Source organism: Drosophila ananassae, chromosome 3L (assembly GCF_017639315.1).
Source record: "Drosophila ananassae strain 14024-0371.13 chromosome 3L, ASM1763931v2, whole genome shotgun sequence".
NCBI classification, from domain to species: Eukaryota; Metazoa; Arthropoda; class Insecta; order Diptera; family Drosophilidae; genus Drosophila; species Drosophila ananassae.
The window spans coordinates 4,012,060-4,032,708 of NC_057929.1; the positions used below are offsets into that span (position 1 = coordinate 4,012,060).

The following is a 20,649-nucleotide window of genomic DNA, read 5'->3' on the forward strand; positions in this document are numbered from 1 at the left end:
GATTATCCCTTTTTAATAGACTCATAAAACGGTTATTAACTTTGTTGCACACAAATACATCTAGAAAAACCCCGACCCGTTCCGGATACAAAGTACAGCGTTTTATTTCATTAAAGTCATTTCTGGACACTGGCTCAATTTATTATGTGTATGTTTCTGCTTTTTTGCATAGTTCGTTGCCATTTTCCCTTTGTTCGCCGTCCAAAGAAATAACATTTGGCATTAATAAATGGCCGGGGAAGTAGGCGACTTGGGGGCCAACTTGCTGGTCGTGTGGGGCATATTAGTTGAGGGCCTCTCCTCGCAACAACACAACTCCCATGATGTCAGTGGCCAGCTCTTCAATACAATCTGGCATCGAAATAAAAAACCGTACCATGATGGAATTAAAGTTTTAACTTTTTGAGTAGTTTCTCGCCACGCTTATTTTCAAATCGAATACTAATGTACCTACACAATGGCAGATTCCATGGTGGTCCAAAGTCCGACTATTCTGCTGGTTATTTCTGATTTTGCAACTGGCCATGCAAATGCAATTTCACTTTTATGCTGTTGCTGTTGCTCTGCTTCGCTGCTCTGGGTATCCTTCCCTCCTGTGACGGAGAGAACAAAATCCACACAATAGTAGCAAAACAAGATAAATGAAATTCTGATGCAAATTTGATTTGTTTGTAAATGTTCGACGTTGCAGTGCTGCCCCAAGCCAAGCTACCACACCCAACCTCTCCGCTTATTCACGCCAACTTGCAACAGGGAATGGCTTATGAAGAGGGCCAGGGGACAGGGGGCTGGAAATACAGCAGCAACATGTTGCCGCTTTTTCTTGCTCTTCCCCAGCAGTTGACATTTTTATGCGCGCATGATTAATTATGCAATTTTGCCATCGGTCCTGCTTTTATCCTGGTTTTGCGAGGGGCCTTCTGCCCCCTTCTCGGAGGATGCCTCCCATCTGCCCCTGCTTGGGGGATTCGTGGCTGATGCTATTATGTATCCTCTTGGGCTGCTCTGGCACATCAATCAGCATCTAGCCTCCAGATCCAGGACTTTGCATCGAGACACTTATTCAATAGTCATGCATGCAATTAGCGGCCTCCAGTCCGGCAGAGGGCGGCATTAAATGAAATGTACACAGGGCGTATGCACGATGCGGAATCAAGGCGAGTAAGTGGGGAAACGTGAGAGCCGTTCGAGACAGGGGACTAGGAGTTCGCACACAAAACGCCAGAAGAAATGGCAAAAGGAAGAATCCGGTAGCGGACTGGAGTTTCCTGTTTGCATACCGATATGCTGGGGAGTTCCCATGGTAGACCCGGCTCCAGCAAACCAAACCAGGGTCACACCAATAGCCGCAGACAATCGCAGCTGGCCGGCAAATAGAGCCGGGAACATCAAGGCCATAATGCTGGACGACCAATTTGAGGCACGTTTCAGTTATTAACGGGACTGGACAGCTTGTAAAGTGCATGCCGCTGGCCAAGCCGTGCTAACGTGACCAATATGCTTGTCATTGCCATAATAATCAGCTTTTGTCAGCACTATGGCTAAGTCCAGTCAGCAGCACGCCCTTTTGGGCCATGTATTTTTGAGCAGGGTGGCTCTGTATGGCAGTGAAATAAAAGTGATTTAAATAAGAGGAAATGGGGAAAATTATTTGCTTTCCTGAACAGGTCCTGATTTATTCGAGGTACCGTTTTTAAACCAAACTCTTTTTTTTCAAAGTATACTTTACCAGGAAAACCAACCATTTTAGTAAACTGTCTTGTGCATTTAGAACTACCCCTATAGTAAGGGAAATTGTTGTAAGGACATGTTGCTTGTCACGAGTCCACTTCCTTGCATGCAAATATTTGCTGATCCAATCGACGAGATGACACAAAACTTAGCAATTGTTTACCCCAACACTTTGTTCCGCTCGAGCTCAATAGTGGGGCTGCGTTGGCTGATGTGTGGGATGTATGGCTTCAATTAGATGGAAGATATCATAATTAACATCTACTAAAAGCTTTCCCCACGAAGCACACCCATCAATTATGGCTTCAGCTATTTTAAGATTCCGACTGAAATCGGATTCCATGAAATCGATTACCTGGAACATGGACTAGATTAATTCCATTTCGTTTGGTAAAAATAAGCCACGTCGAGAGCTTTTTACTAAAACTCTTCTTTTTTTATTGAATACTTATTAATAGTCAATTAGAAGCGATTTATTTTTCAATTGTTTGACGCAGCCAAATGTAAAGTTTGAAGAGAAAACTTTGTTATTTTGAACATATTTGTCGGTGGAATTTATTACGGCCACAGGCTTTGGACAACTGGAATTGTTTGATTTTAATTGAGTTACCTATACGGGATGGCGAAAGCGATGGCGGTAGTGGCAGTGGCGGAATCTGGAATAATCAAAAGCGAACAAACTGGCGAAAAAGTTGAATTTGATTTTTTGCAGCTGCTAAAAAGCCCAGACAATAATTGGATTTCATGATTTACGCCATTTGATTGCCAGATGCGATTGTTTTAATGTCCAGCTGAGTTTCCGTTTTTGGGCCCAACTACAACAGTGGATGGCCTAAAGGAGCTGGGCGGGGGAGGCTTAATGAAGTTGTCTCCGTGTAATTAGAAGTAATAATAATTTCCTAGCCCGGGCAGAGAGTCATTATGAATTTGGATTGCGGCCAAGGAAATGCCATTAATCAAATTAGCAAGCGCATAACTTTTTATGATTATGCTCCGTGATATGCGCAACTTGGTGGCAGTCATCGGGGGCGGATATGACGGTGAAGGGGGCGTGGCAAGGCTATGTGGTCTGTGGATGCAAGAGGGAAGACTTGGAGCGACGACAGCACCCTGGCCATTTGCGTCTTGCTTATTGTTTAATTCTATTTATTTTTTAATAAACAATTTTCCTAATGAAATGCCTGCCTAGGGGAAGGCATGCCAGGATAGGGGCAGAAACAAGGATAAGAAAAAGGGATAGGGAACGGGAACAGGAGACAAGCAGGAGCCGCAAAATTAATTACGATAAACCAGCCAAGAGGAAAGGAGGAGGCACAGAATCCAGTAATGAGTCCACATCAAGTTAATAGTAATTGAAAAATTGTAATGAAATGCAGCTGTTGCTATTGTTGGCCCGACCACAGCGACCCCATCTATTCATCCATCCATCCATCTAGCCATTCATCCATTCCGGGGGCCTTCTTGGGGGCCATTCGGTCGGGATTATGCGATTCTCGCAAACACAAGAGGCACGGAGACTTGGCCTAAGCTTAATTAAACGAAATTAACGCACTATTGTTGGGCATGTGACTGTCTAAACATACCATGTGGCATGCACCCTCCTTGTGCCCAGCCTCCGTCGAGAGGGTGCTTGGCTTTGGCATTTGAATCCTTCCCATTTGCAAGTGCCAATTAATTGCGATACCTGGCCATGGCCAAGGGTTCTACCCAGGAATCAGAGATGGCTCCAGAGTCTAGAGTATAAATAAAATATTAAAAATGGTTAAATGGTAAAATACTCTTTTATATTTGGGATAAATATTTTAAAAATAAGTATAATGGATTATATTAATGACACCTTGGCTAAAAACTAGCCAGAATCTCATCTCTCCAGAAGACTTTCGCTATTTGCCGTTGGCTAACTTGTTTATTTTGACATTTCGTGCGGAATTGAACGCATTTTGACCTAATTTGGCACAACAACGACAACGACTGCGACAACGAGAATAGCAATGGCGACAACTGGCAGGCTATAGCCAATGAGGAAGATTCCCCCTTGTCCGCCCTGCACTCTGAACTCTGGGCAGCACTCGAAACTGCAGCCAAAATTCGAATGCAACTGCACTTTGCACTGATTATGGACAAACAGCTTTTTGCCAGCTTTTGTGGGTGGCTTTGCTCTTGGCCAGCCGGCCAGCAGGCCAGCAGGAGCTGTTGCTGATGCTGTTGCAGGGTCTGCATTTAATGTGCGTTGTAAGTGAAATTAACAGCAAAACTGCATTCGGCCATCACCATTTGCTATTTGCCAATTTAGACATAAATAGCCAAAGAGGCGGCCAGGACCATTGGCAATATCTTAAAGCCATTTAAGCTTCTTGTTGGCCAGAGGCTAGGCCAGGATAGACAGAGATTGGGAGGGAGGGACTGAGAGAATGGGGCTAAGAACAGATGGCTGGAAGGAGATTGGCAGGGAAGGATATGCAAATTGGGACAGACTTTTGCCTCCTTGTAAGTTTCAATCAAAATGCAAATATTGATGCAGTTGACATATGACGTTGTGTGCGACCGGATTGGTTTGAGAGCCAAAACTCGGAGCAGTCGAAACATGGCTCGGTGGCATGCAGATTTATGATAACAGCGCCAATCCGGATGTAGGATGGATGGTGGGGCCTAAGCCCCTAGCCCGAGCCCAAGCTCGAACAGGCAAAGCCATCGAGAATGCAATAACAAAGGATAAAATAATAAGATTTACTCATGACTTACTCCTGACTTTGCAAGCAGATGTGGCAAGGTGGGGAGGACGGGGTGAGGTGACTGGGCGCCAGGAGGCCAGTTTGGGGAACGGGGATGCCAATGTTTTATTAAAACATAAACACAAACAAAATCCGAGCAATAGCCGAAGCACAGGCAACAACACCCACAGAAGCAACATCAGCAACTATGACAGCCAGCACACCAACAGATTGAATAATGGCAACAGGAACTCAGTGGCAGGTGCTTCAAACTGGGGGAACACCACACGCAAACAAAAAATATCATATTATTTTTCAAAAAATAATTGATTCTATAAAGATAATTGAAGTTGTTTTCCCTACTATGTTATTAATTTAATTAAATTTTATGTCAATGACTAGTTGGCTTTAAAAAGAATTATATTTTTGTTTCTGTGCATGAAAGTGGGGAAAGTGCTGCGGGCTGATGGATAAATTAAAAAACAAAAAGTATACCAGGATGCCGAAGAGAACTCATCGCATTAAATTAGAGCGGAGATTCAACAACGGCTGCCAAGGTAACTTTTTGTTATTATTTTTCAATTTCTTTGTCATCTGCTGCCGCTGTTGCTTCTTATCCAGCTTTCATGTCATTTTTCAAGTGGCTTAGATCCTGGACGTGTATGTGTGTGTGTTTTTGCATGGTTCTTGTGCATTCCTAAACAATTTCTGATTAAGCTCTTCATGGAAACTCAATTTGATTTGCCACATCCAAACAAAAAACCAAAACATCCAACATCTAATATAGTCTGTCTCTCATAATTTAATTTTTGTCCATCAAGACGTGAGAATAAAGGTAAAAAAGTCAATTATCTTCTATTGAGAATGCAATAACAAGGTATTGCATTTAAAATTGTGAACAATTTCAATTTAAAATCAAATTAAAAGAAACTCTTTGCAATCAGGTTCGATGGTGTACTTTCAGCTTGAAAACTTATAAGGAGGGGATAAGGATTTATCCTTCCGCTTTAGTTCTGATTTTATTTGATCGTCTCTCAAAGGCAATTCATCAATTTGACTGGCGTGTGCACATAAATCAGCCCCAAACAAAACCATAAAAAAGGACTGGGAAGCCGAAAGGGAAAACTCTTCAAAGCCATTTATAGTTTTATTTACAGATGTGCGCTCGCGATGCAACCAACAAAATAACCAAATATATACACACATTTATATACATATATGATATTGGGGGGAAAGGAAAGGATGCATGTAGATTGCCACTTAACAGCGAAATAAAGTTCGGCACAAATTTTTAATTGAATGGCAGCGCATTGAAAAACTTTGAGTTTCCACTAAAATTGATTACACTCAACCGCCCAAGCACTCACTCTTACCCGATCCAACCCATCACCGGCCCCACACAGACTCACTGACTCACAGACGCACTCGAAAAGTTTCGAGATATTGTATGTACATTGAGATATTGGCAAAAATTATTGAAGCAGAAATCGGCACTCGTGTCAAATGCATAACGTTGAGCTCAATACCGATTTTGCAGCACCCTCTCGAACACATTCGCGCAATCTGTAGGCCTGTCGTTTTGCCAGCATGTTGCAATTTATTCTAATCGCTTGGTCCAAATGGTGGATTGCTGGGTAGCTGGGAGCACTTGGAGCAAGGAGGGGCGATGGCTCAGCGATGCGTGTAACGATGCTGCACATGAAGTCAACGGTAAACCGAAGCCGGAGAGTTCGGGGCAGGCCAAAAAGGTTGCCAATTGAGTGGCGCCAATCAATCTGGTGCTGCAAAAGTGTGTCAAAAGCGTTCTTGCCCAACTAAGCCGGAGCGAGCTGAAGAACTGGGTAGAGCTGGCTGTTAAACTCCTGCCCGGATAGTGGGATGTCAGGGAATGGTCCTAAGGACAGACTGGCTGACTGGCTGACTGCCTCACTGGCAGACTGCCTGACTGACGGCTTGTTGTGTCGCTTATGGCACTTAATTGACGCCAATCGCATTGACTTGCAGTCACTCCATTCAGCCTCCGCTGATGGCAAGAAAAATCACAGCTCGTTAGTGCTTGGAGCATACGTTTCACGTTTTCCGCCTTCAGGTGGCTTATACAGATGCACTGAAGAAAAATCTGAAGAGTTTCTAACTCAGAGCTGAGAAATTAGAGTCCAGCATAAGGCCTCAAGGAGCTAGTAGTTGGTTTTTGTGAAGCTTAGACCGTATTTTTTTGCATCAAGATTTGTTATCCTTTTTCCCAATTATTTTCCTGGTGCATACAATGTCTGTTATTGATTTCATGTATTGATGTCAGGTTTTTAGTTGGCTCGAGTTGACAAGCTATTATTAAATGCACGAGCCAGGCACTCACTCGTCCTTAAACGTGTACACTCCTTAAAGACATTTTCGCGGACTTTCCAATCTCCCAATTTCTGGCGTTTACCGGAAAGTCAGCCCAAGAGCTGTGTTCTCGACCGCAAATCAGTTGAGCCGCCAAATCAACAACAAGCAAAACCCATGCCAGAGACAACTACATGACAGTCAACACAAACACATCCTGCAACCAATCCTTGCGCCCCTTCCCCACCGCCCCTTTTCAAAAATCACACCCATGTGTGTGGAGGAGTGTGTGTGTGTCTGTGGCAGTGGTTGTTAATGATTGTTTGACGCCATGTTTGATTGACGTGCAAACGCCTGCTGGTGCTCCTTCAGCCTCTTATTGTATAAATTTTATTATCCTTATACGTGAGTGTATTTATATGTGCACCACCTCACCTCACCTTACCTTCCATAGCTCTCTCCCTGTATGTCCTTGCCCCCCCTAACCGTCTTCACCTTTCCAGTCGTGTTAATGGCCACCAAAGACCGCAATAACCACAAGGCACTTATCAATTTTTGCGCCTTAACAAAATGGCACTCGAGCGTGTATTTGTGTGCGCACTTCCGTTGATACCAAGGACATATGTGTGTGAGTGGTGTGCCTGCATTAATATTCCTTTAAATTGACATTTACATGATGAGGACGATGATGAGGAAAACGGGGGCGCCGACTGCCTCTCTAAATGGCTGCCTCCGGTGAAATCATTCAAGATCTAATTTATCTTCATCAGCGCCATAAGTACTTGAGGAAATTAAAAACAAAACACTTTTCCCCGATGCATCCAGTTTCTGATTTAAATGGGTATTTTGAGGACCTTATGAGGCATTACCACAGATACTTGGCTTTCACTGAATATTTCTTTTCAAAATATTGTTGGATAATGGAAAGTGGCCACTCGACACTTTTATCTTTTTTGGCTAAAAACTATTCCCATGACACTTTCGCACTTTACACACTTTTTAAGAGCCAAAATTTTCGGGGCAATTCCATTAAAACATTTTTGATTTGGGGTCTGTGTGAGCAACAGACTTGCAACGCTCTTAGCAATTTGCTTACACTCAACTCAGCCATGTCCGAAATGGCAGCTACAAGAGGCTAAAATCCCCGCTCCCCCACCCCGCCACTATGTCCTGTGTGTCCTGGGTGTGTGTGTGAGTGTCTGCGCACTTGATGTTGTTGGATAAACTATGTAGAGTCCTTGAAAAACATGCAGGCCATAGAAGCGGAATGCCGGCGGCTGCAAAAACAACGAACGCAACAAATAGCAAAAATAGAAAGGAAAAGTTAACAGTTGACATAGTTTAGAGTTGCTTGGTCAGACGATGGCTGTCAAGGGGCGGGGGGAGGAGCGGCAAGGGGGGCTATGGAGAGGAGAGGGGATAAAGGACGGGGTATAGGGTTCAACAGCCACAAGCGTAAGCCGTTGAATGCCAAGCGGAATGAATGTCTTAATCAGAGAGTGTGGGCGGGATAGAGAGTAGCGGCGGGAAACTAAATGAATTTAATTGCCGCAGGATATGAAAGTAATTATTTCGCAGTGCATAGACATAACACTGTCATGCTGCCATGCTGCCAACTACTACCCAAGTGGGCGTAAGCGGGCCAGGGGGCGTGCCAGCGTACGGCGTGGCTAAAAACGCAATGAGGCCAAAGGCGAGAGGCAGCAGATTCTTCTCCCTTTCGTTTCGTTTCGTTTCAGATTTCCATTCCCAGGCTGCCATCGATGCACTTGCACTTAACAGCAAACGGGCGTTCAAATCGCCACGCCCACACCCCCACACCCCCACATCCCCATATACACGCCTCCGCCCACGCTCGCGTCCACTAACGCGCCCACTCCTACGCCTACATACGATGGCAGCAGTGCCAATTGCCCCGCGGTTATTTTGAGTTGTTCTTTAATTTATTCTCTTTTATGCCTGTGCGTTCGTTGTCCTTCGCCAGTGCAGGCGTATTAGTGTGTGTGAGTCTGTATTGGTAATACAGAGAGAGAAATCTAATCTCAAATCAAATTAATTCCATTGACACTTACAATTGCATTAGGTAGCTATTACTATTATATTAATAATGTTACTATTATGTTAGATATATTAGTATCTCCGCTTAATCCTAGTTCCTAAAGTATTAAACTTCTATGACATTTCTCTCAGTGCTCTATCACCAAAGAGACAACAGCTCTACAAAAGGCAACGATGTGTTACAGTTTCAATTGTCGCTGTCCCTCAATATAGTTCGTTTATGGTGCCTGGGCGGCTGTGGGGACATGGATGTGTAATGCTTCTTGTTTACATGTGGGGTCTGTTGTGCTGCCTAGATCAACGTTTCTTTCTGGCATTGTTAGTGGCAGGACCTTGTAACACTTTTGATCAAACTCGCACATGAGCAAACACACTGCCACGCAAACAAGCAACAAATGAGCGATTTCTGCCACTCAACCCAGCGTCCAATTATGATGGCGCGTGGAATGTTGCAACTTGCAGCATGCAACTTGCATTTGATGGGCCTCTCTGCAATGTCTCTCAAATCTCCCGATTGTGGAATGTAGTTTGCATATCAAGTCAGTGATATGCTTCGCTGGATTCTATGAAACCTGCACACTGAATCACCTGAGCCCCTCCACACTATGCTGGTTCGTTATTCCACATAGTATTAGAACTGGATTTTCACAAATAATTTATTTATTCAAGTAGTATCAGGTAGTATCAGAGGTAGTATTTAAAGGCACACTTACTGGCCCTCATCGAATTGCGGGGAACGCACGTAGACGGGAGCGGGATGGGTCAGGCCGTAGTTACGGATCACCTTGGGGTAGTTGGAGGCGTACTCCTGCTTGGGATAGGAGGCGGTCTGGTAGGCGGCGATCTCCTGGTTGGCCCTGGAGCGCTTTCCGCTCCTCAAGCCGTAGATCTCGGGCTGATAGTAGTTATCGTTGTAGGCTTCGATCAGACGACCCACATCCTCCTCCTCATCGAAGGATCGCTTGTCGTGCTTAGGTGGTGGTGGGTATGGAAAGGATGGAGGGTAGTGTGGTGGGAAGAAGGGATAGGGGGGATAGCCGTAGGATGGTGGGTATGGGAAGGGTGGGTACCAGGGGTAGTTCGGCTTGCCAGGACCAGAACCAGAACCAGAACCGTGTCCATGCCCGCCATGTCCGTTTCCATGTCCATTTCCATTTCCATGTCCATGTCCGTTATCCGGCTTCTGGGGAGTGGTGGTGGTATCGGTACCATTTACCACCAAAATGCAATTCACAGTGGTCACATCATCATCATCATCACTGCTTCCGCTGCCACTCCCATGGCCGCCGCCATGGCCGCTACCGTGGCCGCTTCCATGCCCACTTCCATGCCCACTTCCATGTCCACTTCCGCTGCCACTTCCATGTCCACTTCCGCTGCCGCTGCCATGACCATGTCCTGATCCCGAACTGGAGTCGGAATTAGGCTCGTACTCAATGCTGACCACACGACCCGAGCGAACCTCATCCTGATCCAGATCGTTGGTGGAGATCACGCACAGGGGACGGCCCTTCTTGTTGGTGTCCTTGGAGCCGGAGCTGAAGATGGCGGGAATGAAGTTACCGGCGGCAAAGCCAGATGCCAGACCCTTGATGCCGGCGATGGAGCTGCTAAGCAGACGGGCCTGAGAGACCTCCTGCTTGCCCTGGGTTAGACGCAGGAGCTCATTGTACTCCACCCGACTCACCTGGTGGAGACGCACCAGCTGCGGGCGACTGGAGGCTACCGAAGGAAGAGAGAATCATAAAGTTCCTGGCACTGGACATATCCTAAGACCCAAACTTACCAGCCTGAGCTGCCGCTAAACTAAGCAAAATTACTGCCACCACCGGTAGGAACCTCATGTCGATTGCGAATAAGCCACAACTGGGAGATCACTTGCTTATATATTTTGAAAGTCTTTCTTTCCGATGTCTCCGGGCTGATAGCAAAGCGGACCAAAGCTCCCTTCGGGCATTGTTATTCAAATGAATCAATCTAAACTGCTCATCTACAGTTAAAGCACCGCCCTAATCATTGCGAATCTCCATAATTTACACGTTGACCCAATTCTCTCAGATCAGGGCACTGCCCATACCTGTTTTATTTATGGCCATCTCCGGCAATTTTTGGCAAAACTTGAAACGCTAGTCTGGACTTTTGCTGCTTTGCTGATGGAACGATAAGGTTGATGGCTTGACTCATAACCATTCACGAGAACTTCTCCAATCTTAGGTGCATAATGGGAGAGACTTCTTCGGAACATCTAAATATATCTTCCACAACCGATCAGGTAGTTGGACTAACTACTTCTAGCTAACTCCTTTTTACCTCTTAACCCTTTTGGTAATTAAAAATAATCAAAAAACATTAACTTGGCTAGATAGTATTTATTTATTGCTGCTGGTAATAATATGGTTGCTGTACATATGCCTTTTTATAATAGTATCGTTTCCTGTAGTCGTCATCCTCCTCGGATTCTTCTTCATCCTGGTCATCTTCTTCGTTTTCCTCCGCCTTTTGTCCATCCTTGTCTAGGTAGGGATAGACGCCAGGATAGGGTTGAGATCCGTAGATCTGCTGTGGATAGTACGGACTAACGTAGGGCGGTCGCTGGGGAGGAGGTGGACCGTAGGGCTGCTGGGGAACGTAAGGTTGCTGAGGTCCATATGGACCGTAGGGGCCGTACGGTGATTGACCATAGGGCGGTACATAGGGCTGGGGACTGTAGGGAGAAGAGCCCGGGTAGGGACTGGGACCATATGGATAGGACCCAAAGCTTCCAGGATAAGGGGATCCATATTGCGGCAAGGCGTAAGCCCCTGGTATTTGGCGGGCATCTTCCGTGCTTTCTTCAGTTGGGTAGATACTCTTATTGCCCTTCTTCTTTTTTGGAGGAGAGGTGGTGGTGGTTTCAGAGTCTTCCTTGTCTTCCTGCTCTGCATCCTCTCTTTCGACTTCCGATTCCTGGGTCTGCTTAACCACTGGGGACTCCTCAGTGGTTGGTGGTGGATTCCAATAGGCAGCGAAACTTGGATTGGGCGACTGACTAGGGAGCTCTAGTTCGGGGTCTTTCTTAAGGACCACAATACAGTGAATGGCGGATTCATTCTCTTCGGACTCGATGGCCCTGCCCAGGCTGCGCTCGGAGGCCACTTCTTCATCCCTGCCCATGGGTTCGCCTTCCCGTGTTTTGATCACGCACAGGGGCTGCCCATCGAAGTCGATCTTCTCCGCCTCATCGGCCTTGCTGAGAGTGGTGAGACCCACGATCCGTAGGAGGGAATGCCAGCCGGAGCTCAGGGTCTCACTCACAGTGGCAAATCCTCCGTTGATCAGCCTAGCCTCCGAAATAAGATTCTTGCCCTTGGTCAGTTGCAGGACCCGCTCGTACTGCTCCTCATTGATCTCGTAGACCCGCACTAGCTGCTCCCTCTTAGTCTCATGAGAGGTGGAAGGCGCTGTGGATTATTTCTTATATACGACTTTCGAAAAAGTAGCTTCCAGTAAACACAAACCTGAGAGAAGGCCGGCGAAAAGGCCCAGGAAGATCAGCAGGGCCAACAATCTATTCATTGACAGCTGCAACATGTTCTTAGACCTGGACCTAGAACGGACTAAAATACGTCCAACTGGCTTTGGTTTTATTTATACTTTTGGCCTGGATTTATGGGCCGGCAATCGAAGACTATCGAACGGTAAACACGTCACCCCGAATATGGAGACGAATTGCAATTAAATAAATATTGGACAGAGCCCATCACATCAGTATCACATCTGCGACAACATCATCATTATCACGCCGACGGATCAGCGCATAATTTAAATAAATTAGGCAAATGTGATACAGATTCCATGACATCTCCCAGACGAGTCAATGAACGCATTACCAGTATTCTTAGTAGAGCAGATTCAAACTGGTTTTGGGCGTGATATCGGCATAATCCGGATTATCATCCCAAATATAAATGGGCACTAAAAAGCGAACATGGATGAAGATGTACAGATTTTTCATCAAACAAGATACATATTAATGTAAGGTAATGCTTTTAGTCCTCTTGAATAAGCTACCCCCCAAGGAAAAGTTCATCCGATTTGTTAAATTTTCTAAATCATAATTTTATTGAATCGATTCGGTTTCATTTCATTTCACAAAACTCTCGCCTGCAGTGTCCGTGTGTGATTTTCTTTTTATTTTGCTGTTAAACATTCCTATCTGTATATGCATATGTGGGCCACCTATAGATACGCACACGTATAAATATTCTGAGAGTACCTGGTTTATATATGAATACACTTTTAGGCGGCTATTCTGTGACATTCACTCATACGTATTACGTATTGTATTCGATAAAGTTTTCGTTATTGTTTTTTCTTAATTTTTTTTATTTTTATTTTCTTGTAGATCGGGGGACTCTGATCCCCGTAGACACAAATACAATGATCTCAAGGGGTCTCTGTGTTAAGTGATTTCCAGCTGCGATTAATCGTTAATGTAAGATCCATTCATTCTATTTACAAGATGCGGGCCCATATTAAATTTAACTATTATTTTTCTATTATTTGAATTTGTGTATCTTGCGTTTTTATTTGCTTTTTAGATAGTTCTTCTCGGATAGTTCTTCTCAATTTTTTTCGCGGTGTGCGGCTTACCAACTAGAAGGGTTCCCAACTCTCGAATCAGTTTATCAGTTTATATCATTTAAGAGTTAATTAAAATTACAATTTCGTCTACTAATGAATTTATTTACAGTGCCTGCACATTCGCATTGCATTCGTATCAATTAAATCGATAGCACAATTATAAATTGTATTTATTTGCAAATTTATCCCCACTTTTGTTATTAGTTTTTTTTTGTTTTAAATTTTTTTGTTGTGTTTTTATTCTAGCCAAAACTAATTATATACATTAAACGCGACTGACCCCAATCGGAGCTGACATCAACAAGGATTTTCTATAATATTCAAACGCTGATGGATGAAAATGAAGAGTCGGCTCTCATAGTTTATTATAGGCTTATTGGCTATAAGTACATATATCATCGTGTTAACCTAATCGTAGCTAATGCCTAAAACTGATAAATGGTAAATGTGCAAAGCAATTATCTCTCTACTCAAACACAACACAATTATACCGTTCAATCGGAAAAGCTTACATTGAGATTGAAGTACTTGCGAATAATATTCTGTCGATTGGCAATTATTTACAGCAACTTTTTATCCAAATATTCGATGAAATGGTCTACTGGAGAGTGCGGGTAGTTGGCAGTTGGAGGATTGCATTGAAGTGGGGAATCGGAAGAGCACTTCCAAATTATTCGGTTGGTAGTCTCGGTTGGGGCTATTAGGCTTAGTTATAGCTAGTAAGTCTTATTTCGTAATGACAGTGTGTGAGTAGATTCGCTATGGGTGTGCAATGGATATTTTCTATCAGAGATCAACACGCAATATTGTTTATTCCTTCCATTCTCTTGCCAAATTCAGTTCAATATTCCGATAAGTTCAAAAACCAGTACACAAGAACCAAAAACGTTTAGCAAAGTATACATAATAGTTCTTCTTATTCGAGGTTTACCATTGAGAACATTTAACTAGCTTATGATCCTCCACGGGCCTCATGCTGTCAGCCTGGAGTTCCCCTTCCTTGCTATATAATTAAACACTTATCGGATAATATACTTTTGCTTCCACTAAGTGCATTCGTCTTAGAAGATAGTCCGTAAATACTTATTCCTGAACCCCCCGAATGCGATGCATAAAAAACTTAAATCACCTTGAATATGTTAAGTGTGTGTGTTGGCGTGGGTGTGTGTCTTAAATTTTTTGGTTATTTTATCTTTTTTTTTGGTGCAATCTTAGTGGTTTGCTGCCTCATCTGTGTGCTGATTATTCCTTCATCTCATGCACTGTACCGCCGCGAGGCGTTCTCTCAGCATGTTGCACGTTGCTGGCGAGGATGTTGCTGCTGATGGTGCCGCAGCTCCTGCTGTTGCTGATGCTGCTGTGGATGTTGCAATGGCAGGAGATGCTGCCGACGTTACGCGTGTTTTTCTGGTTGTTAACGCTGCTCGCCGAGAAGGCCACAATGCCGTCATTGAAGAGCTGCGGACGTATCCACACCCGGCCTGGTAAAAGTGCTGCAGGCAGCACGAGACAATGCTCAGCAGCATGCAGCAGATGCCGCAGTAGAAGCTGTTGCTGTTGCTGCTCGAGTTGTGTTGCATGGCCGCCGGGTGTTCGCCTGCACGGGAAAGTGAAAAGAAAGCGAAATCAAAATGGTGAGCAATCTGAAGTCATCAGCTAATTGGCAGGTCGACTACACTTGCAACATATTCTACTAAAAATAAATTATAGATCTTGAATATTAAAAATTATATAAAATTGAGGCATGCTTATAAGATACTGCCTGTGTTTTCTGCGAGTGCAAGCCAGGTTCTAAATAAACATCCTGCTACCACTGATTGCCTTTGAGCCTTCGTCAGATAACACCGACTTCAGGTTGCATGCATGGATTTCCTGTTTGTGCCAAAGAAAAACATCGGCAGCTCAAGTTGTTATATTCCTCGATGAGCTCTTGAGCACACAAGCTGCCGCTGCCGCTGCCGCTGTTGCTGCCGTAAATCTGACAAGCTCTTCAACTTTTAAGCCCCACAACGCATAATGTGCAAACACCCCCTCCCACACACATGTTTGGGCCTTATTATTGGCCAAGCATTTGCTGGAAAACTTTCTAGCTAGCTAGAAATAATTTCCGTGCTGCTGCACAAATACAAACATGCAGGAAAAGGCTGAAAAAAAAAAATGGCAGCAAATTTTCTCGCCGAGTCTGCTGCAATGCAATTACTGCACGGCCACGCCCCGTTCTGCACTTGGCATTACAAATTGCGAATGTGCCGCTGCTAACAGGCAACTTCCACTTCCCGTCATAAACATGCAAAACTCTCTGACAGCACAAACACGACTGCAAACACAACAGGGCAGCACAGTACGGCTAACACTAAAGGTAACCGACTGCTGGAGCTGGAGCTAGAGCTGGAGCTGGAGCCTTACTTACCAATAATTACGTGCACATAGACGCTCGACGTTTTTGCCACCGTCGGCACACAGGTGTAGTTGCCAGTATCGCCGGGCATGGCGCGCTTGATTTTTAATCTGTGCCGCGGCGGGGGCAGGAGGCGTAGAAAGCACAGAAAGAGAAAGAAAACACAGAACAGAGAAAGTGAATGGCAGTGGAGCAAAAGTGCATGTGGAACAAAAAATAAAAAGGTACAAATTCCGGAGGGCCGGCGCGGGGAAGGAAAACATCAAGGAAAAAAACAAAACTTTTGCTACTTTATGCGATGGTATAATGGTCTCTTGGAGTTGCCGCCACCACAGACTCTAATTCCCAGTTATTCTACACTCAAAGAAATAATACAGAACTTGCCTTAAAAAAAATTGAAAAATTTAACTGAAGAATTGGCTCTAAATACCTATACCTTTACTCAGAACAATATGCCTTTGAGGAATTTATATGATTACTTCCTAGAGGTCTAGTTATATCCCTAAACCACTCCCTAACTTAATAAATAAATAGATTTTTTAACTTTTCTAACATTATATTAATACTTAGACAACATGTATTTGCAATTTCTCCCAAACACAGTAAAGTGTAAATCTTTCTTTTTAGCTTCATATATATGGAAATATTAATTTTTTAAATTTTCCGTGAGTGCTTTTAACCCTTTCTCTACCATTCTTACCCCCTTAATCTCTCTTGCAGTGTCACCTGCATTTTATGGTCGTCTGCGTCGTTAGTTAGCAGCAAAAATGGGCAATGATCATGGGGCGGCATCCACAATCCGAGGCAGTAACTACTACAGCCACTGCACTGACTCCTTTCAAGTCCGGCTCTGACATTAACTAAGGCAAATTAAAAGTCACACATGGCTAACTCGAAACACAAAGTGGAGTGAAACGTAAACGGAGTCTCTTTCGTAAATGTCTTCCTGATTGTCTGTGGCCTACTTTAAATGTCTAATCCTTTTAGTGTTGTTTACTTTCTATTTAAAATAATTAGATTGCACATAATTAATTATTATGTAATATATATTAATGTGTTTTTAAAGCGTTGAACTCCGATTTAAAGAAAATTTGTAAGCCTGACTATCACTGAATAGTTGTAGAACTAATTCCTACAAAGGATATTCGAATATTAATAGCAATTAATAATAGCCTTTCAAAGTAAAGTGTTTCAAACCGAAATTGGTCAATGGATATCATGGTAAAGCCCACGATTCCATTTAGAGCCAGATTGCAGGACGGCTCATCGGTTAGCTGCGAAGTGTCCTTCGCTTTGGCCTTAAAATGTCATTCAAACTCGGATAGCACTCCTTGCTGGGGCGGCTCTCCCAACCGGCTAACATATATGCTCGGATGTACGTACATAGCTGCACAAGTGCAGGCTTCGGAAGACCAGGTTGGCTTTAAATCCCCCGCCACGCCCCGTCCAGCCCCTTTACGAATGATGGGTCTGGCCTTAATTAAGTGAGGCGGTATTTTAATGCGAAATAACTGAAATGCTCGGCTCACAATTGCACGTTTGTCGGGCGGGATGGGACGGAGCGGAGCGGAACAGAATGATGGGCGAGTCGTTACATACCTTGAAGTCAGGCCGTCGGTCCAATCATCCTCAACGCGTATCCGGGCTGTGGAGCTGTCGATTTCGTTCTCGCTCTTCCCATCGAGCAGTTCGCTGCCTGAAATGCGAAGAGTTGCAAATTGAATTGCGTAAATGAGGGTGGCCATGGCAGGGACTGGAAGTGGGAGTTCATTACGCATACGCACCTTTGTACCAGAATATGTTGCCCAATTCATGGGGACCTTGCATAATTTTGCAGGTTAGGTTGATGTCGCTGCCCGTTTTCACCATTAGATCGGGAGGCCCAAAGATTTCAGCTTTGAGTTCTGCGAAAAAAAAATGAAAAGGAAATAAGAGGGAATGAACAAAAAGTCACTTAAGTTGCCAAGTCTCTCTCTACTTTTTTTTTTGGCGTAACAATGATAATAATAATAATGTTAATGATAACGTCCAACTGCACGTTTGCTCGGGTGTGGGTGGAAGGCTCTACTTTATTACACAGACGCGTGTCTCTATTATGCTGGCGATAAGCTTTTGTTATGCCGTATAAAAGGCACTCGGCACTCATACGCCCCGTGGTACCTGCAGCCAGTCGGCCGTGCGCCCCTCTCGGTCCCACCACTCGCAGATTGTCTAAAAAAGACAAAGGGGGCTGTGATGCGGTTGGCTGGGAATTTAAAAGAAAAAAAAAGAAGAATATTCTGCTCTCCATTGGGGACTCGAAATCAAAATGTCAACATTGAAGTGCCTTTTGTTGTTCCAGCGTCAATGGATTCAATTGAGAAATATCATCGTGGACAGCCAAGAAATGCGATTTGTAGTTAAAGCTTATGATTGCTGACAGTTGGCTTAATGGAAAATGTCTCAACTTGTCCCTCCTTATCCCTCAGCCAATACGACATACTTCTGTTAAATACAGCTCTTTCCTTTCTGTTCCACTTTCACTCCAGTAAGCGGCAAAAAAAATTTGAAAAAAACCACACTTTTCAGAACCTAAACCGCAAAGCCCGTGGATATAAATTGCAGTCGAGAAAGAGGGAATTGCAACTGGAACATTTGTACATCTGGGCCCATATCACACACACATCCACATGGGTAGTGATGTGGTATTATTGGGAGCTGGATGCCATTCAATCGTGTGGCACAAAACCGAACCAAACGGAATTTGAATGCTCCAAAAGGCTGTGGCAAAAAATGTTGCATGAAGGGCCTAGCCCGGCTGGTTGATGATTTTTCAATAACGAGCCCTAAATCGAGTGGCATTCGACTTTAAGTCGAGCCTTTAAATCAGGTGTGGTGGGATATGGCGCCGAGGATATGGCGTCCCAAAAATGTTAATCTAAATGAAATGCCAAGTAGGAAAAGTAATATACATCCCGCAACAAAGAGGGCAAACAAAGAGCGAAGCAACCCCAAATGGAATTCGAACATGCTGGGCGATTATCTGGCTGTTTTATAGACCCGCACACACCCGAGAACCAAATCCTGAAAGTCGCTGAGTGTGCTCCTCCCAGCCACTCCTGCTTCGACTCCTGCTCCTGCCAGTGACAGTGGCGCTCCTGATGACTGTTGTTGTACCTGGCAAAACAATTGTGGCAGCGTAGCTAACCGTCTATGACTTTTGCCACTCGCCCGGTGCAGGAAGCCGTGGCTGTGAAAATTATTGCTTTGCCCACACACACACACACACCCACACTCTCACACGTACATGCAGCTGACAAGGCGCCTGCGGTTCCCACGAATAGGGTTTCCCAAGGACCACAGAGTGTTATCCAGGTGCTAACCCGCATTTTTCCCCATTTTTTTTTCGTTTCACCTGCGACGACGACAGGGCACAATGAATTGGAGTCCTTTCGAGGGGAGATTCTCCCATGGAAAATTGCTTATTTAACTATAATTAGATTAAGTGTTGCCGGCAATAGGTGAGCTGCATTAAGGATGAGGAAAGTAAGTCAGTGAGTCAGTCAGGCCGCAGCTATTTGAAGTTTTCATTAGACTTGGCCACAGTTGACCCAGGCCGAAAGCCGAAAGTCGAAAGTTGCAAAGTCTACTTTTGGCCACATGCCAAAGTCAAAACGAAAAAGTTCCGCCCCCTCGTCCTGGCAAACAAAGTCCTTACCGAGTCTTGTTTACACACAACGAGCTCAGACTTCGGCCTGTGGAGGATTTTTGTGCAGCCACAGCAGAAACATGTACGAGGGGGAGGAATGTTTGAGGAGGAAACGGGATAGGGGGGGCTATGGCTATGGAGAGCAGCAGAAGGAGCTGAAATGCATTTTCATTTTTCTTGATTTCGCGCATAAAATGCGCATAAGCCTATATGCCCATAAACATTTAGAGCGATGAACTTTGCAAAGAGGCCCGGCACAAAACATGGCATACTTTTTGGCGCAACTGCAACCCGGCCTGCCATCCCGACTCTGGCATCCTGACTCTGGTATCCTTATGCTCGTTGTGGGGCTGGGGCTGTAAAAATTTATTACCCTTCGCCTGTGTTGATGCATGTTTGCACACATGTAACAACATCTCGGTATTTATTGCCCGAAAAACAATATCAAACTGGGCCGGGCCCTGGACGAGCGGCCATTATCTTTAAGCTACGGCCTCTTTAAAGATAAACTCGGGGCGGACAATTAATCGGACATGGACGTGCAATTGCCCGGAATTAATTGTCAAATCAAATAAACAAATTCAATTTGTAAAAGTCAGCCGCATTGCCAGGCACAATTGATGAAGTATTTTCGTCCCGCCCGCTTGCCACTTCCTGCTCCATGGCATTCAATTCAGTTCCATTTGGCTGTCAAGACTTCTGGTCCCATCCCAACAATGGCCGAAATGAAAATGCCAAAACATCATCGTGGCTCCTAGTCCCGAGTCCAGGATCCCCGTTTGGGGCCTTTTCAGTGGTCTCCATTGTTGTGATTATTATTATTATTAATAATTCGACATTGCTGCAGAGACATTAATCATATCCTCCTCGAGTCCCGCCTTCTATCCTATTTCTGGGCAATATCTCAGTAATTTATCATTGGACCATTTTTTGGTCTAGGCATTCGCCGTAGAATGTAATTTGAGCGGCAAATGAACGAAATGGGAAGTAAAACATTTGATTGCCGGGCAAATTGTGTGGCCCAGAATAGCTCCAGAGCTCAGTCCTTTGGCTCGTCCTTGCTGAATGTTTATAAAAATTCATTATACCCACCGGTTCACTCTGTGCCACGCACA

The 20,649-nt window shown here is 44.5% G+C and overlaps 3 protein-coding genes across 3 annotated transcripts in view; all 3 read right to left on the reverse strand.

The window, feature by feature from the left end:
• Positions 1-9,465: 9,465 nt before the first annotated feature.
• On the reverse strand, positions 9,466-10,733 carry LOC6495055 (hyphally-regulated protein). Its single transcript, XM_001959125.2, has 2 exons — positions 10,612-10,733; positions 9,466-10,547 (listed from the first exon to the last, which is right to left on the reverse strand). The coding sequence occupies exons 1-2, from the start codon at positions 10,667-10,669 to the stop codon at positions 9,535-9,537; spliced, it is 1,071 nt and encodes a 356-aa protein (XP_001959161.1). The 5' UTR covers positions 10,670-10,733; the 3' UTR covers positions 9,466-9,534.
• A 465-nt stretch (positions 10,734-11,198) lies between these two features.
• Positions 11,199-12,700, reverse strand: LOC6495054 (circumsporozoite protein). Its single transcript, XM_001959126.3, has 2 exons — positions 12,323-12,700; positions 11,199-12,265 (listed from the first exon to the last, which is right to left on the reverse strand). The coding sequence occupies exons 1-2, from the start codon at positions 12,393-12,395 to the stop codon at positions 11,199-11,201; spliced, it is 1,140 nt and encodes a 379-aa protein (XP_001959162.1). The 5' UTR covers positions 12,396-12,700.
• Positions 12,701-12,905: 205 nt separating this feature from the next.
• Positions 12,906-20,649, reverse strand: part of LOC6495053 (zwei Ig domain protein zig-8) — a 48,278-nt gene continuing 40,534 nt past the window's right edge. Inside the window, exons 5-8 of the mRNA XM_001959127.4 lie at positions 17,631-17,750; positions 17,446-17,542; positions 15,859-15,956; positions 12,906-15,045 (exon numbers count right to left, since the gene is read on the reverse strand). Coding sequence (XP_001959163.2) covers positions 14,699-15,045; positions 15,859-15,956; positions 17,446-17,542; positions 17,631-17,750 — 662 coding nt within the window. The 3' untranslated portion in view covers positions 12,906-14,698. The remainder of the gene's footprint in view (positions 15,046-15,858; positions 15,957-17,445; positions 17,543-17,630; positions 17,751-20,649) is intronic.

What these genes read in the sequence shown, in the direction of transcription:
- LOC6495055 (XM_001959125.2), bottom strand. Translation starts at nt 10,669, where the DNA reads ATGAGGTTCCTACCGGTGGTGGCAGTAATTTTGCTTAGTTTAGCGGCA. An exon ending in TTTAGCGGCAGCTCAGGCTG is followed by an intron (nt 10,548 to 10,611) that starts GTAAGTTTGGGT and finishes TTCCTTCGGTAG; the next exon opens with CCTCCAGTCGCCCGCAGCTG.
- LOC6495054 (XM_001959126.3), bottom strand. Translation starts at nt 12,395, where the DNA reads ATGTTGCAGCTGTCAATGAATAGATTGTTGGCCCTGCTGATCTTCCTG. An exon ending in TTTCGCCGGCCTTCTCTCAG is followed by an intron (nt 12,266 to 12,322) that starts GTTTGTGTTTAC and finishes AATAATCCACAG; the next exon opens with CGCCTTCCACCTCTCATGAG.